At 38.4% G+C, this 16811-nt stretch overlaps 2 protein-coding genes across 8 annotated transcripts in view; one reads left to right on the top strand and one right to left on the bottom strand.

Moving 5' to 3' along the window:
- Positions 1–3051, bottom strand: part of COL4A5 (collagen type IV alpha 5 chain) — a 298599-nt gene extending 295548 nt beyond the window's left edge. The window contains exons 1-2 of one of the 3 annotated variants that reach the window (XM_030934587.1): positions 2984–3051; positions 2648–2787 (exon numbers count right to left, since the gene is read on the bottom strand). In XM_030934587.1, the coding sequence (XP_030790447.1) occupies positions 2648–2728 (81 nt within the window). In that variant the 5' untranslated portion in view covers positions 2729–2787; positions 2984–3051. Of the gene's footprint in view, positions 1–2647 lie in introns of all 3 variants that reach the window. The other 2 variants (XM_030934588.1, XM_030934589.1) reach the window with 2 other exon arrangements.
- Positions 3052–3380: 329 nt separating this feature from the next.
- COL4A6 (collagen type IV alpha 6 chain) overlaps positions 3381–16811 on the top strand; it is a 298746-nt gene continuing 285315 nt past the window's right edge. For 2 of the 5 annotated variants that reach the window (XM_010358974.2, XM_010358973.2), the window contains exons 1-2: positions 4429–4673; positions 4868–4919. In XM_010358974.2, coding sequence (XP_010357276.2) covers positions 4663–4673; positions 4868–4919 — 63 coding nt within the window. In that variant the 5' untranslated portion in view covers positions 4429–4662. Of the gene's footprint in view, positions 3496–4428; positions 4674–4867; positions 4920–16811 lie in introns of those variants that run through there. The other 3 variants (XM_010358971.2, XM_010358972.2, XM_010358969.2) reach the window with 3 other exon arrangements.

Below are 16811 nucleotides of genomic sequence, written 5' to 3'. Positions count from 1 at the left end.
ATAAGTCTATTCTGAAGATTAAATATGATAATGTGTAGTATATTAGCACAGTGCCTGGCACCTAGTAAATACTCATTATGCTATCTATAATAATAATGACGATTATGACAAATTTTTCCTATGGAGCAATATACTTCATAGAGTATGAAGTGTTTCATGGCTACAAACAACACTCCTACCCTTGATAAATTTGTGCCGCTGGTCACAAGGAAGACAGTATGTTTAAACTAAAGAAAAATATCCAATCTACTTCACAGAAAACAACTTACTAACTACGTAAAATAGAACTAACATAATTTTACATATTACCCACATCCACAAATCTAAGTGCATATCCCACTGACAGTGAATCAGTACAGGTATAATTACCTTCACATAAAAATGTTATTTCCATCACTAGAAATTATATTTCCAACTTAAAACTGTCTTCTCTTATTACTAACCTTTTGGCATAGAAGTTACTTTATTCCACCTAATGAATGCTCTACCTAAAAAAAAAAAATCTTCCACATATTTGTGATGTACCAATTTGGCATGATTTCAGAGATAAAGAAATCATTTATCTATAAAAGAGCAAAGCACTTTAAATAGCAACACTTTTGATATAAAAACCCCAATACTAGACTACTCCAGTCAACGACTAGCCCTACCACCATCCAGTTTTATTCTGGAAATGGTCACCAATATCTCCAGCACTAGTATGGAGAGCAAATATCATTCATATTTTTGAGCCTATTAAAATATTTATGTATGAACCAGGAAAAACAAACCCTTAGTTTTAATAGAGGCACAATATCCTAATGATAGGAAAAGGGGATGTAAAATGTTCTTTAAAAATTATATAGGAGGAAAAGGGAAAGAGCTGTATGACTTCATGAATACTCATTAGTTTAAGAATCCAAGAAAACAAGCTTGCTCTCAAGTTTTGTCAATAAAAAGAAATCTCATTGTTAACATAAATTGATTTAATATAAATTGATGTGTAGTGTTGCTATACATACCTGTATAGTTGTCATCTGATGCAAATTTGTTAAAAGTAACATCAAAATATATATATATATATTTAATCAAACATCTACAAAATATTTGTCCCTGGGCCAGATGCCATAAACAGAGGGCAACAAGGAGATGTTTTTAAAATGAACTATTTTCAACAGCACAACTGTAGTTTTATCCAAGTCTGTAGCCCTACTGACTGGCTAAAGCTTACCCCCATTAAGATGCTCTGCATCAAAAAAGTATTTTAAAATCATTTGTCTACTTTGATGGAAGAAAATTATGGCATGCATATTAAAAATATTTGATATGCATGGTTTTTCAGCAAACTTGCTATTATAATTATGATGTGCTCAGAGTAACATGAAAGTTAGTTTTCATACACTACGTACACATCTTCCAAAGGATAGAAAGAGGACATGTGATTTGAGGCATGCTAAATGTTATAGGGAAGCTAGACAGCTAACTTAAAAGTGGACCCAGATAAGCTGTAACACAGCAGCTGCTTATAAAGAATTGACAGTCACTCAACCATGTGAAGGCCTAACCCATGATCTCATATTAAACAGTTTTTAAAACCATCCATAATAATCACTCAAATACATTTAAATAATTTGTCACACACTTATTCTTTAGAGGTTATATCAAATTAAAAATGATGGGCTTCAGGCTGCAGAACATTTTCTCTCACAAAGCCATTCATTTTTTAACATCTGTCCCTCATCCCCAATAGGACAGTGGGTGGACTACCCAGACACTTTTCTAAGAGATATACTGAGGTTTGAATTCTACATTCCTAAAACTGAATAGAGCTTTTTGCTGCCATTTCACATGTACATCCTCCCCCACTTTCCTTTAAACTGGAACACTGATTCTCCTTTGAAAAAGGAGTATTTTCCTTTGAATAGGTGATGGGCAAATTCTCAATTTGTTCAGGTGCCTTGGTGGGTTAAAAAAAAGTAAACAAACAAAAAACCTATAACTTAGAAAAAACAACAACAACAACAACAAAGACGCAAAAGACCTGAAGCCTGAGACTTTACCTCACTCTTCTTGGTATGTTACCTTAGCATTTCACTTGTAAAAAGGATGTCTAAAAGGAAAAGCAGGTCAGTGGCTTGAATGACCTGAGGTGGGGGTAGGTTCATGTTGCTTAAGGAAAGAGCAAAGGGGAAGAACTTCACTGAGGCGCTAAACACTTTGATGGAAGCTGGATTTTCGAAGAGCCAAAGTATTAAACTAGAGACAAAATTTAAAGAGTGCGTGGGCTGGGTACAAGAAGTGAAAAGGTTAGTCGCCAGTCAGGGAAACACCCGAGGGTGGAGGGAGGGGAGGAAAAGTGTTAAATACCCATCAGAGCCTAGTGAGCCGTTAATTAGTGTCCCTCACTTCTGACTTTGCTCTTGCCCCCAGAGCAGCTAGCTGCAGGGAAGCAAACAGCCCTATTTTTAAGCACTTAAACCTCTCCCTTGGACTTCAGAAGGCTTGAGTTACCCGTGTTGCAAACAACGTTTCTTCCTAAACATGAGAAAGCAAATTTGAATTCCCTGGTCAAGGCCGAAAGGAAGATAAAGGGACCAAAAAAAAAAAAAAAGGTAATTTCAGTGTGAAAGAGCTGTGATGGGCGCGGGGGAGGGGAGGGAGGACTTACCGCAGCCTCTGCAGGCTGCCCCCAAAGACTCAGGGCCAGTAAGAACAAGCCGGCAGCCAGGCTGACTCCACGCAGTTTCATTCTTCTCCGGCTCCCGCAGCTCCTTCAGCACCCGCACGAAATTCCCGGCTGGCTCTAACCTATTGGCATAATCTTGAGGGTTTATATGGAGAGAGCTAGAGCCGGAGAGGGACAGTGAGGCTTGGGTGAAGAGAAAGAAGCTTTTTAAGAATGGAAGAAAAAAAAAGAAGAAGAAGAAGGAGCTATTCTTCCTTCCCCTCTCCCCTCCCCAAAGCCGGTCTCTGAGGAGAACTTTTCCCTTCTGTCCAGACTTACAAACTTTTTCTTCACTCAGTTCCTACAGATCTACTTTCCTCCCTTTCTTCCCCCTGAACGGCCCGCCGCCTCACCAGCACAAGGGAATTTGAGTATCACTCCGCCACAGTTTTAGACTGCACCAGCAACCTGCGAGGGAGTGACGCTCAGTTATTTGGGGGAGGGAAACTTCCAGACTAGTTGACTGAGCACCATGAGTCCAACCGGGAAGCTTTTCTATTCGTTCATTTGCACCTTCCTTTGATACTACTTTTCTAGGCTCAGTTCCACTCTCATTGGTGTGAGCACCAAAGCCAATTACAAAGAGACCTAAACTGGGACTATTTTTTTAGCGGATGGATCTCAGAGGGGCCGTGCTTTTTATTGTTAATCATTAGAAACAAATTTTGGTCGCTGCTCCCTGAGCTGCTGGTCTTCTTTACTTTCCAGCGGCTCACAGAACAGAGAGTTTCTATATACAAGCAGAAGATGTGAAAATATTGGGAATAAATAAAGTATATGCTTATAAACAAGTAAGAAAATAAACAAGTATATGTGCGTGAATACTTTATGTGTGTTGTATACATATAAGATTTGGGAGCATTCAGCAGGTATTGGTAATGACCCTATGGTATAATGTTATTCTAATACAGCTATATCTCTTTGTTTAGCTGCATTGAATGCCATAATTAATGCCTCTTATATTAAGCTAATGTAAAAGGTATTGATTCTCATTGTAGTTGTGTTGCAGGAATATTTAGGGCAGGGAATTAAATAACTTTAGTGCAGTGTTTCTCAGAATTAATACAAACACTTAATTGGAAATATTTAAATAGAGTTGATGGCAGCTGAATCGATATCTCCCAAATAAAGTAGACTTGAATGGTCCTTTGATAATTCTGATATATAGATTTTTTTGAGTGACAGAAGGATCAGAAAATACTTTCTGCGAACTCCTTGGAGAATCTTCAAGAATTTGATGGAGAATTCTTCACAACATTTCTATCTCCCTAGAATTAACCACTTTAGAGTATTTCAAGGTTTTGGGTCTACTTCACGAGGGCCCACTCATCCTTAGGTTCTGCTTAGCTCAGAGTTGATTTACAACTCCAGAAACTGTCTCCCCTTCCCAAGAGCCTAGTGTACAGTCAATTTGAATCAGTGTTGTATGCATTTGGGCATGTGTGCAAGGGCACTTTCGGGCCCATCTGTCTATGTGGGAATAGTATGCTTATGTCTCTTTATGTGTAACTTAACAGCAAAGTTGAAAGTATATGATGCACAGTTGTTTAGGTCTTAGTGTACCGGTCTCTAAGGGGTTGTGTGTGAAGCTGTGGAGATACTTAGGGCTGTTGTGTGGAAAGGTGCCTGAAAGTGAGAAAGACTACCGGCTGCCCAAGGTAGGGGGGATGATTGACAGCAGACAGCCCCGCCCCTTTCCCCTCCATTCCTTCCTCTCCTGCTGCATGGAACTGTCTCCTGAGTGCTGCAAGTTGTAACGGGCACCGCTGAGCCTGTTTCCCTTTGGGGCACTTCTTTTCTGGAAGCTGTGTTTAATTTCTTCCAAACTGAGCTACTTCGTCCACCTACTCTGTCCTGACTAAGGAAACAGCCTCTAAGCATCAGCAGAGCCCCGATGAGCCCGGGCCGCGGAGCCGCTTAGCAGTCTCCCGGGACCCAGCTCCGGAGGAGCCGCAAGCATGCACCCTGGGTGAGCTGTTGCTGCCCCAAGCTCCCCTCCTCTTTCTTACTTCGGGTTACTTTGCCAGGCCGGGACTGTACTTGTACTTCTGTCACTGCAGAGAAAGTGGGAGCAGGCATCCAAAAGGGTACGGAGGGCTACAGGCAGACGCACAAACTCGAAGCCTACAGAGCCCATAGCACTCACCGTCCCTCCCGTTTCAGGTTGTGGCTGCTCCTGGTTACGTTGTGCCTGACCGAGGAACTGGCAGGAGCGGTGAGTCTCTTCTCACGACCCTTTTCCCTCCCCCTCCTTTGACCCTCTCACCATGCCCATCTCTAGTATTTATGTTAGGGGGTTGCAGAGAGTTTCACTGCGAGACAGAGTCCCCACCACTCCCCTTTCTAGTGGGACTTAATGAGATTCTTGAAGAGGAATAGCACGGTGTCAAGTCAGTGTTTTCGGGACCAAGGTATCTTCCAAAACTTCGTAAAGGGTAGGGAAAACAAAAGTGGAAGACACAAGATGCAAGCATTTCTGAGCCTCTTCCCCAGACGACTTAAGATGACTAGCATCTGATGCCTTCCTCTGCATCAATCTCCGCAGCAGAAGAAACATAATTTTCCCTGGTCTTCAGGAACTTGAGTTGGCACACTAGTTTGAAAGTGGGAGGAGAGCACAAGGAGTGGAACTTGAAAGTGCCCCAGATACTATGGAAATGAACCTTCAGTACATGCTTAGAGTCCTTTGACAGTACCAGGTGACATCTGGATTCTTTAACTACCTGAATTGAACTGATACCACTAGGTGATGTTCAATTTCTGTCTGATGTGTCCTCTTACTCGTTTTCTGCATCACCAGAAAGTTAAAAGTTAAAGCTGTTATAACAGAAAAAAAAATTCTAAGTTAACATTTGATAGGCTGTTTAGATGTCATCTATCAAATCAACTAGGGACTGCAGATAAAGAAATTTCTGAAGACATTTGGTCAAGAAAAGTTTAATGGGTCCCAGAAAGTAGAGAAATCTCCAGTGGAATTACTAGGATAATTTCACAAAGATGGAGTGACCCAAATAATCAAACATGCTGCAGTTTTCCAGTTTCACTAGCTACTTACACTGACAGAAATACAAACTGTTGAGTTTGAATATGAAGTTGTTCAGTTGTTGAATACTGTTTCACTGCAGTATTTTTTAAAAAAATTTTAATGATACCCAAAGCCATTCACTATATAGATGACTGATGAATATATATTCCAAATATTTATCTTGAGGGTTTTGATCGTTTTAACTGATTGGCGCTACTTTTTAATATTTTAAATATTTTTAAATACTATTATAGAGCCATACTTAATTCAACCTAATAAATCACCCAATGCGTTTATGAAAAAATGGATTATTTTATCTTGGCATATGATGTCTTTAAGAAAATACCAGAGTGAAGTGATTTCTCTTATAAAGAGAGGATGATGCCAGAAAACTTGAATACCAACATCTTGTGACCCCTTAACTCAACATCAGTTCCTATGTAAGTAAATTCTTGACTTCATAAGCAAAGATATTGATCTAAAACTCTGTGTACTTCTCCATCTTATTCCTTCAATATACAAGTTTAGTTATGTATTACCTTCAGGCTCAATACTACATTAATTGAAAATGCCAGGACTTGATTAGTTAACAATTCATCCAGGAATCTTGCCACTTGTAAGTGTCATGCTTGGGCAGAATACCCTCAAGCGAAACTTTTATTTTTAGACTCTGGCTGATTTTATTCAGTGTACTTTTGAGAAAAACACTACAGATCATTCCAGATAGCTGAAGACTTCACAAGCACTGCATCCTGTCACTTAATACCTTTAAAAACCACTTTAATGCTTGCAATTCTTTCAAGTATTGAAATGAGTCTCCAAAATTAAGCACTGCTTTGGTTTATGAGTTTTAGACTCTGTCTCATTGTTTTATGATGTCACCTGCTGTGTCAGTGTGATTGACCATGGTAAGTCTAAAATAGACCTTGAGCTCCGCAGAGAATACTTTATTTTTTGGCTTATTTAACTACAGAGCCACTTCCTTCACTTGTTGTTTACTTATGCACAATATCTTTGACATTGTAAAGCTATTTTTTTCAGTTTTGGAGAAAATGACAAATACAAAGAGAGTCACAGAATAAGTTATCAGAAGATGATTTTTCTGAAGGGATGTTTTGTTTTTTCTTTTACACACTTTGCACTGGATTCTCATCTGTACGAGCTGGTTCTCATCTTCTACACTCAATTCCAGTTTACCCTCATGAGTTTGTTGTGTTTTTCACCCTTTGGATTGTTTTAAACATTCAAATTCTCTGTGCCATGTTTGACTAATATTAATGAAAATAGTTATTAAAAATAGTTTGTCAAGAACTATGTTGCGTTTTGCTACGACAAAGTCTCTTTACTGTGATAATTAAGTTGTCAATAATATTGGCAAGCATTTAAAGATTGGGTCATTTAGGGGCTTTTGGGTTCTTCCTTTTCCCGAGTTTACAAAGCACGTCTGTATAAAGTAAAGGAAAACTAAATGTTAAAATCCATGTTAAAGAATGAGCTTCCATTAAATTTATTTTAAAGGAGTAATGATCTTCATTCAGGTGAAATATTTGCACAATTTATCTGCATAAAATAGAGTCTAGGATCTCAGAACATCCATAATTGTCTTTGGCTATTAAGCTCCTAACTACCTAAGGGGCTGTGCTAGACTGAGCACAGCATGCAAAGATTTATTTAAACATAGTTCCTAACTCTCTAGGAATTTGCTTTCTCAGACAATGGTGGTCATTGTGTTCCTTAGAAGATAGAATGCTTAATGATAAGTTATTATCAACATGTACTTGCATCGTGTTAGAGAAAAGTCTAGAAAAATACAAATCTCACCATCAGTCAACATATCTAGGAAAAAATATATATCCCGAAGTAGTCAGATCCTTATGTTTTCTTCACACTTTGCCCCCTCCAAATGAGCTGTCAGGAAAAGGTCTAATACAATCAAGCATACTTAAAGTCAAAAGCCTAGGGGGATACTTATTTGGGTTGGGAGGAGGGTAAGGAGAGAAAACATTTCTATTGTCCCTTCTTCAAAGAGCATGGGTAAAATGCCTTTAGCTGCACTCAAATCAAGGTCTAATAGAAATATCAACTTCTTTCTTTAAAGTTGTAACATGCCCAGGTAGGTCCTTTCTGTTGTGATTTTCAGTCTTATAGCAGTCATCAAAATATGAATATTATGTAAAGGGAGTTCAGAGATGGAGACAATCTCTTCCTGTTCTAAAGATCAAGAGGAATATTTGCATTATCTGGGGCTGTGTCTCTATAAATCCTTAGAGTACTCTTCTACTTTACCTGCTAGCAAATATCCTATATCAGCTAGCTATGAAAAATCACAACATATAATATACATGTGTGTATGTGTGTATATATAAATATATAATATGTATATATATCTTGGGATGACTAAGGATACTGATAGAAATGTATGAGGACATTATCAAGTAAATCATCAAGTGACTGTAAATGGCTAATCCATAGATGATAATACATTTACATTATTTACAGGTCAAATTCAAATATATTTTAAGATAAAAGAGGAGGGGATAATAGATATTATTATCTAAAGTGTTACTAAGGAAGGAAATATATAACCATATCAAAAATTGTTTTATTACATATTTTAATGATTATATTTCAATGTAATCAGTTTCCATTGTAATCCCATGTATTTCATTGTATAATTCTAAAACTAGCAGGGTGCAGTGGTGTGTGCCTGTAGTCCCAGCTACTTAGGAGGAGGCTGAGGCAGGAGGATTGCTTGAGACCAGAAGTTTGAGGGTGTGACACGCCATCATCGTGCCTGTGAATAGCCACTGTACTCCGCCCTGGGCAGCAGAGTGAAACCCTGTCTCAAAAAGAAAAAAAAAATAGTATTCTAAAAAGGAGTGCGTAGGTTTCACTAGACTGCCAAAGTATGGCATTAAAAAAGTACCTCTAGTTCAAGAAAATTGTTTTTACAAAATCACTTTCTAATGTTTGTTCAGGCATGGGGGGAATTGTGTTGACTCTAAGTGCCAAGAATCTTTTAATTTTTAAGCATAGTTTGGAGTCTTCAGTAAACATGCTCATATATTCTGTAAGCTCATAATCAAGTCATATGACTGGAGTAAAGTATACTGTTTCCCTTATTATCTCATTAATAGAATAAAACTGATTGACCTCAGTTATTAATATTGGTTTTTATTTGCCTGAATTATATGGATTATTTCATAATTTTAGCACAGGTGCGATTGTGGCACACCACAGCCTCAAGCAATCCACCTGTCTCAGCCTCCTGAGTAGCTGGGACTATAGGCACACACCATAGCTCCCTGTTAGAATAATCTTAAAAGTATGGCTGGGTGCAGTGGCTCATGCCTGTAATCCCAGCAGTTTGGGAGGCCAAGGTAGGTGGAGTGCTTGAGCTCATGAGTTTGAGACCAGCCTAGGCAACATAGTGAAACCCCATCTCTACAAAAAAGACAAAAATTAGCTGGGCATGGTGGTGCACGCCTATAGTCCTATCTACTGGGAGGCTGAGGTGGGAGGATGGCTTGAGCCCAGGAGTTAGAGGTTGTAGGTGAGCTGAGATCATGACGCTACACTACAGCCTGAGCAATAGAGCTAGACCTTGTCTCAAAAAAAAAAGCAAAAGAAAAAGAAAAAAAGCAGTATACAGTAATATACTTGGAGTATAGACTTGTCTTATGCTGTATAGGTGACAAGACATACACACATAAAAAGAACATCGTGGGATAACATCAGGTTATATTAAACTATTAAGTCCTTTATATCTGCCTGAATGTCCCAGTGAGGCAGATCATAGGGCTTTTACTTGTTTTAAAGTCTAATTAAATGCTCAAGGGAAAATGGTAATGGGAAAATTAGCTAAGAGCAATTATCAACTCTCTTACTTTCTTTAATCTATCCCTTTCCTAGGGTTTCAATTTTTCTTCTATAAACAATATTGAATTCTCCATTATAACAGTGAATTAAAAAATAATCACTTCATTTTCTTTAATAACTCTAACCTCTTCAACTGCATTACCCCTAAGTTTCTGGGTATTGTCTAGTCTTCGTCACCAACCACTTACCCTTCAACCTATTACAGTCTCAACTGAGTCTACTCCAGGAAAACAGCCCTCTTTCAAGCTTCTAATGGCTGCCTAATTACCAAACCCAATGGCTTATTTGCAGTCCCCGTTCTATCTGACTTCACTGTGTTATCTGACATTTCCCAGTCACTCAGATACTTTTTTTTCCCCTTGTTTTTTGTTTTGTTTTGTTTTGTTTTGTTTTTTGTTTTTTTTTTGTTTGAGACGGAGTCTCACTCTGTCACCCAGGCTGGAGTGCAGTGGCACGATCTTGGCTCACTGCCACCTCCACCTCCCAGGTTCAAGTGATTCTCCTGCCTCAGCCTCTTGAGTAGCTGGGACTACAGGTGCCCACCATTCACCCACCTAATTTTTGTATTTTGAGTAGAGATGGGGTTTCTCTGTGTTAGCCAGGCTGGTCTTGAATTCCTGACCTCAGGTGATCTACCTGCCTCAGCCTCCCAAAGTGCTGGGATTACAGGCATGAGCCACCACACCTGACCTCCTCTTGTTTTTTAAGACATTATACCTCACCAGGGAGCTGGTAATAATCCTGAAATAAATAATCTCGAATCCCATAATTCTAAATGTCAAAATCCTGAAAGACCAAAATCCCAAAAAATTCTGGAAAAAGTAATTTTAAAAATTATTTAAAAGATATTTACTTACATTTTTAAAAGGATAGTTGTTTGAGAAACATAAAACACAACAGAACACTCCAAAGGTCACTTTACATAATAAAATGGACAACAATAACATACATAGTTTTGTACAGATAAACAGTATGTACTAGTGATAGTCACACGTGTATGACAGTTATAAGTAGTTGAACTGTATTCACAAAGAAATAGGTCAAAAGGAAAATGTATAAAGACATATCACTATGGTTGGTAATTGTGTGCATCCAGCTTTGTAACTGTAGTCATCTGAAATACCTTGATGAACAACCAAAATCTTTTGACAAGATAGATAAAAAAACACCATAGGTGATCACCATATATGCAATCATCCAAAGAGCCAAGATCTTGAGAAATTTTATCTTTCACAAATGTGGGTGTACAAAAAGACATCTCTTCATTCACTGAGGAAGTTTTCACATTTTTACATACACACACAATTCTTACACACAAAGTCAACATTGTGATAATACACTTTCATGGAGTCAAATTTCTGATGTCCAAGGCAACAGAAGAAAAGCCTGCCCCAGCTCTCAGAGAGAGACCAATTTGCCTTCTCTATTTGTTCTCTCCCAGCCCCTAGCCTATTGGATGGTGCCCACCCACAATGAGGGCAGATCTTCCCTAGCTTGTCCACTGGGACTCATACATGAATCTCCTTTGGAAACACCCTCACAGACACACCCAAAATAATACGTTACCAGGTTTCCAGGTATTCCTTAATCCAGTCAAATTGACACCTAAAATTAAGTCTGCAAGTCCACCCCTTGTCAACTTGGCACCCATTATGCATCTCCTTAAACCATACTTAATTTCTGAATAAAGACATTGACAAGGAAATAGTTCCATCTCACATGATGCAACTAACATGGCACAACTATCCCACCTGCAACCAAAAACATGCTTCCCCAGAAATCAGTTTTCAGGATTTCAACATTCGGGATTGTAATCTTTCAGTATTGTGATTTTCAGGATTTTAAATGTCAAAGATTTTAGACTCTAGGGATTTAGACTTTAGGGATTTTGATCTTTGGGATTTCAACATTTGGGATTATGGCATTCACGATTGTGTCTTTTGGGATTATGACAAACTTGCCTCACTAGTTCTCCTTATACTTCTCTGATCTTTTTATTTATGCTATTCATTCAACAAATATTTATTGAGCAACAACTATATTCCAGATGGTATGCCAGGCCCTAGTGACACAGTGGTGAATAAGTTAGCCATGAACTTTGCTGTTATGGAATTTACAATCTTTATCACTCTCTTGTCCTAAAATGATGGGATTTTTCCAAAACTTAATTCTTTACTGTTTTCTTGCCTCAATGGTTTTAACTATGCCTCCTATACAGTGATGATTATCAAATTTATATCCCCAGCCAAGACATCTCTTTTGAGCTCTAAATCTATATTTCCAATTGCCTACTAAGCCCTCATACCTGTCTCTCAATGAGTTGATATATACAAAACACTTAAAACGGTGCCTGGAGTTTAATATAGGCACTTAACCAGAGCCAGCTATTATTATTTTTATTGCCCCAAATACAGTATATTTAAAGGTGAAATTGTTTTCTTCTCCTTCCCATGACACTCCAACCAGTTGTGATCTTTTTTATTTTTGTTAAATGTCATCACCATCCACCAAGTTTCAGCAAGAAACTACAGAATCAGCCATCAGCTCTCATTATTTCCAAAATTCTCACCAAGTTTTGATAATTTTACCAAAAATCTATAGAATCTGGCGTTTCATTCATATGCTGTTGGCTTCAAACTTCATACATCAGTGGCCTCCTAACTGGTTTTTCTACCTCCTGACTCCATCCTTATCTCTACATTGCCACCAGAGTTATTTTACTAACAACAAACCCAGTTATGTTATCTTCTGATTTCATACCTTTATTGGTTTCTTGTTTCTTCCAGGATAAAATGCATACTACTTGGTTTGGCACATTTAAGGGCTTTCATTTTCTGGCCCAACTACTTTTCTAGCCTCATGTTGGTGTGTTTCTTCCTACCAGTCCTTCTTTCCAAACTCATGGTGTATGTTACACTTCATTCAGACTGAACTTCTCACCATTCCCAAACCACTTTATGTTCTTTCACATCTCTTTGCTCCTGGATATGCAGTCCCTCTCTCTGGAATATCCTTTTCTATTGTTTCTGCTTTCTTTTCTATCTAGTGAACTCCTACTCAATCCTTAATACCCAGACCAAATGTAATTTTCTCTATGAAACAGTTCAGTTCCAGACCTCTTCAGAATGAATTTATTCTTCCTTCTCCTGTGCTTCCAAGGAGCTTTGGGCCTCTTTGATGGCACGTCCATGTGGTGGTAAGATTCCTATGCTTATATGACTACGTTACATTCTTCAACCTTGTACTTAGGATGTCCAGGATACTGCCAGGCTGAGCATAAGTGATCAATAGATGACTTTCAAATGAGTAAACATCTAATGGCTCGCAACAAACTGCCTTCTCCCTGTCTATCTTAAAAATTACTAATGTTGGCCGGGCGCGGTGGCTCAAGCCTGTAATCTCAACACTTTGGGAGGCCAAGACGGGCGGATCACGAGGTCAGGAGATCGAGACCATCTTGGCTAACACGGTGAAACCCCGTCTCTACTAAAAATACAAAAAAAAAAAAAAAACTAGCAGGGCGAGGTGGCGGGCACCTGTAGTCCCAGCTATTCCGGAGGCTGAGGCAGGAGAATGGCATAAACCCGGGAGGCGGAGCTTGCAGTGAGCTGAGATCCGGCCACTGCACTCCAGCCTGGGCGGCAGAGCAAGACTCCGTCTCAAAAAAAAAAAAAAAAAAAAAAAAAAAAAAAAATTACTAATGTTAACTCCAATAGCAATTGAATTTATGGAAAAATATCAACCCTGTTCAGTGATATAATGTTTAAGAGAAAGCACTCTCGAATCAGACTTTTGTCTAAATGCTGCTTCTGCCCTCTGACACTTCCTAGCTGTGTGACTTAGAGTAACTCATTTTTACCTTTCTGAGATTTAATTTTCTTTTTTCTTTGTGAGTGTTTCATTGAAATTTTTGTTGAGATAATTGTAGATTCACATGCAGTTGTAAAAAATAGTACAGAGAGATCCTATGTACCCTTACCCAGTTTTTCCCTAGTTGTAATACTGTAATATAATATCACAACCCAGATACTGACATTGATAACATTCACTGATCTTATTTCATTTTCCTTGTACTCATTTATATGTGTGTATTTAGTTCTATATAATGTCCTCACAGGTGTAGGTTGGGATATCCATTGCCACAGTCAAGATACCAAAGTCAACAAGGATCCCTCATGCTGTCCTTTTATAACCACATCCATATTCCTCCTCCAACAACATATATTGAGTTTTGACAAATGTGTACAGTTTTATAACTGTCTCCACAATTGTAATAAAAACATTTATTTCCCAGAAAGTTCCCTTACACTCTTTGCAGTCAATTCCCTTCCGCTCGTTCTGCACGCTAGGCATCCACTGATCTGCTTTCTATTATTGTAGTTTTGCCTTTTCTAGAATTTCATATAAATGTAATCAGCATAGTGCTTTTGAGATTTGTCCATGTTGTTATAAGTATCAGTAGTTCGTTCCTTTTATTGCTGAGTAATAAAAGGAATGGATATATCACATGTTAATTCTCTCTTCATCAGTCTATAGACGTTTAGGTTGTTTTCAGTTCTTCATTATTATGAGCAAAGCTATGAATATTCAAGTCCTCATGTGAACATGTTTTCATTTCTCTTGGGTAGGTATCCAGGAGTATGATTGCTCTATGGTAAGCACATATTCATTTTGGATAGTTTCTAAGTCTATAGCTTCATATTCACTGATTTTTCCTTCTTCGGAGTCTAATCTGATATTAATCAGTGTGTTTTTTTCATTTCAGATATTATATTTTTCATTTCTAGAAATTCCTTTTGGATTTTAAATTTTACAAACTTCCATTCTTCTCATCATCCTGGTCACATTTTCCTCTACCTTCTTGAACCCATGAATCCTTTTTTTAACTTTTATTTTAGGCTCAGGGGTCACCATGTGCAGATTTGTTACATAGGTAAACTCGTGTCACAGGAGTTTGTACAGATTATTTCATCACCCCAGTACTAAGCCTAGTACCCAATAATTATTTTTTCTGACCCTCTCCCTCCAAGGTTTAATTTTCTCATCAGCAGAAAAGGGATGATGATATTATACTCTATTCTTGAGGTATTATTGTGGATGCTGTATGTGAACATGCCATGCACCAGGTAGGTGCTAAATTCCTCTCCCATCTTTCCACCCCCCCAATATCCTCAGAGAATTAAAAATCATTTCCCAGTTTTGACAACTGATGTATGATAAGATGAGAGAAAGGGAGATGTCAGAGAAGACTCTCTCATTTGCAGATTGTATGTCTAGAACAAACTTGTCCAACCTGTGGCCCAAGGGCCGCGTATGGCCCGGGACACCTTTGAATGCGGCCCAACACAAATTGGTAAACTTTCTTAAAACATTACAAGATATATTTACTATTTTTTTTTAGCTCATTAGCTATTGTTAGTATCACTGTATTTTCTTTGTGGCCCAAGACAATTCTTTTCCTTCCAGTGTGACTCAAGTAAGCCAAAAAATTGGACATCCCTGGGGACAATGGCCATATTTCTCAGTTGTCCCCCTCATCTCTTTATACCAGTTTCACTACCAAAATAGTAACATATATATGTTTTCAAGTGTTTCAAGTCTACAAAGCACTTTATCATATATTATTTCGTTAGCTGCTCGAGACAATCCTGTGAGGGACAAATATTCTCGTTCCAGAGAGATTAACTGATTTATCTAAGCTCACAAACCCAACAAATGGCAGAGTTACTGTGCTATCTCTTTAATTTAGGTTTTTTATCATCTCTTATCTGGACTTCCTACAGCACACCTAACTGTTCCGGTTTCAGATTTCTACTGTCTCCTCATTGGCTTTCCTGATATCCATCCTCTCTGAAAGCAAAGAGCTTATTCTAAAACACAAATTGATCACGCCACTCTAACATTTGTGAAAGCTACCTACACCCATAGGGTATCTGATCTGGCCCTGCCTACCCATCCAATTCCATCTCCTGTCTTGTCCTCATTTAACTGATGTTTACATCACAGTTATACTTGTGATGTTGGCTTAACAGGACATGCATATTCACTCCTGCTTCTGCTTTTTTCATCCTCTGCCTTGCCTTCCTGCTGTCTCTACAGATGGACATATTGTTCTTCTCTTAGGAAGTTAAGTTAGTATTTTTCTTAAGTCTCCTCTCCTTTTGTCCTTCTGTTTCTCACTGTTTTTTCTTCCCTTCAGCTAATATTTATTTAGTGACTACTACGTGCCAGGCATTGTGGTCGACTCCACTGTGGGAAGAACTATGTCAAGTACTAAGCCACCATAGTCAGAGCACAAGGAGGGGGAAGAGGAAAGAGAGAGGTAGATCTTTGTGAGATGTGGATGGAGGATAGGAAAAGAGTCAAACCTGTTCTGCGCTCTTACTTGCTCCGTAACTCCTCAGAGCATTTACCTAATACCTGTACTACCATATATCTCTCTATGTGGGTTGTGATTGGCATTATAGTTATTGCCGGCCACTTATTTTGTGTCCAGTACTCTAACAAACCCTTTATACATGGAGGACTCACTCCTGCAGCATATATCTGGTCCTTCCACATTTATCAAATGTAGGCAAGCCATGAGGTATGCGTCTATTCTCAAGCTTTCTGGAGGTTCTGTATTTAATTCTGGATGTCCATTTCCTGATTTTTTCCCCTTCTATTTCTTTATGAAGTGGTTAAAAAATTGAAAGCTGTAACTTTAAAGCCAAATATTCCCAGGTTCAAACACAAACTCCCCTATTAACTATGGCCTTATGACAAATCATTAAATATATTTTCAACTGTAAAATTATTACTATTGCAGTTATTATTTTCCCCTCATTCATTGTGATTGCCTCTCTACCAAAAATGGGTAGTGAGCCTATTTGGGTGACAATTTAGGGGAAAAAAAATGCTTAATTATTTGTTGAATTTGTTTTTCAAGTGTCCTAAGGGAAAAAGAGTTAGAATTTTTATCTTACTTGTTCCAGTTTCCCCAAAACCACTTCTACCTCTGCTGCCCTACCTTTGTGATTTCCTTTAGAGGTCTGCTTCCCAACTAAAGACTATGCCCAAAAGCACCACCCCAGGCATCTGTGAAGTCCCAGTTCCCCTTTGTCTAACAATAATAAGGTTGCTTTGCCATTATCTTTCAGTCTGGTTTGCTTGTATTGAGGGGGAGTTGGTGTTATTCAGTGGAAATTTCCCTGGTCATAAAGC

The sequence above is a fragment of the Rhinopithecus roxellana genome, chromosome 7 (genome assembly GCF_007565055.1).
Source record: "Rhinopithecus roxellana isolate Shanxi Qingling chromosome 7, ASM756505v1, whole genome shotgun sequence".
Classification (NCBI taxonomy): Eukaryota; Metazoa; Chordata; class Mammalia; order Primates; family Cercopithecidae; genus Rhinopithecus; species Rhinopithecus roxellana.
This window is presented reverse-complemented; position numbering and strand designations above follow the sequence as displayed.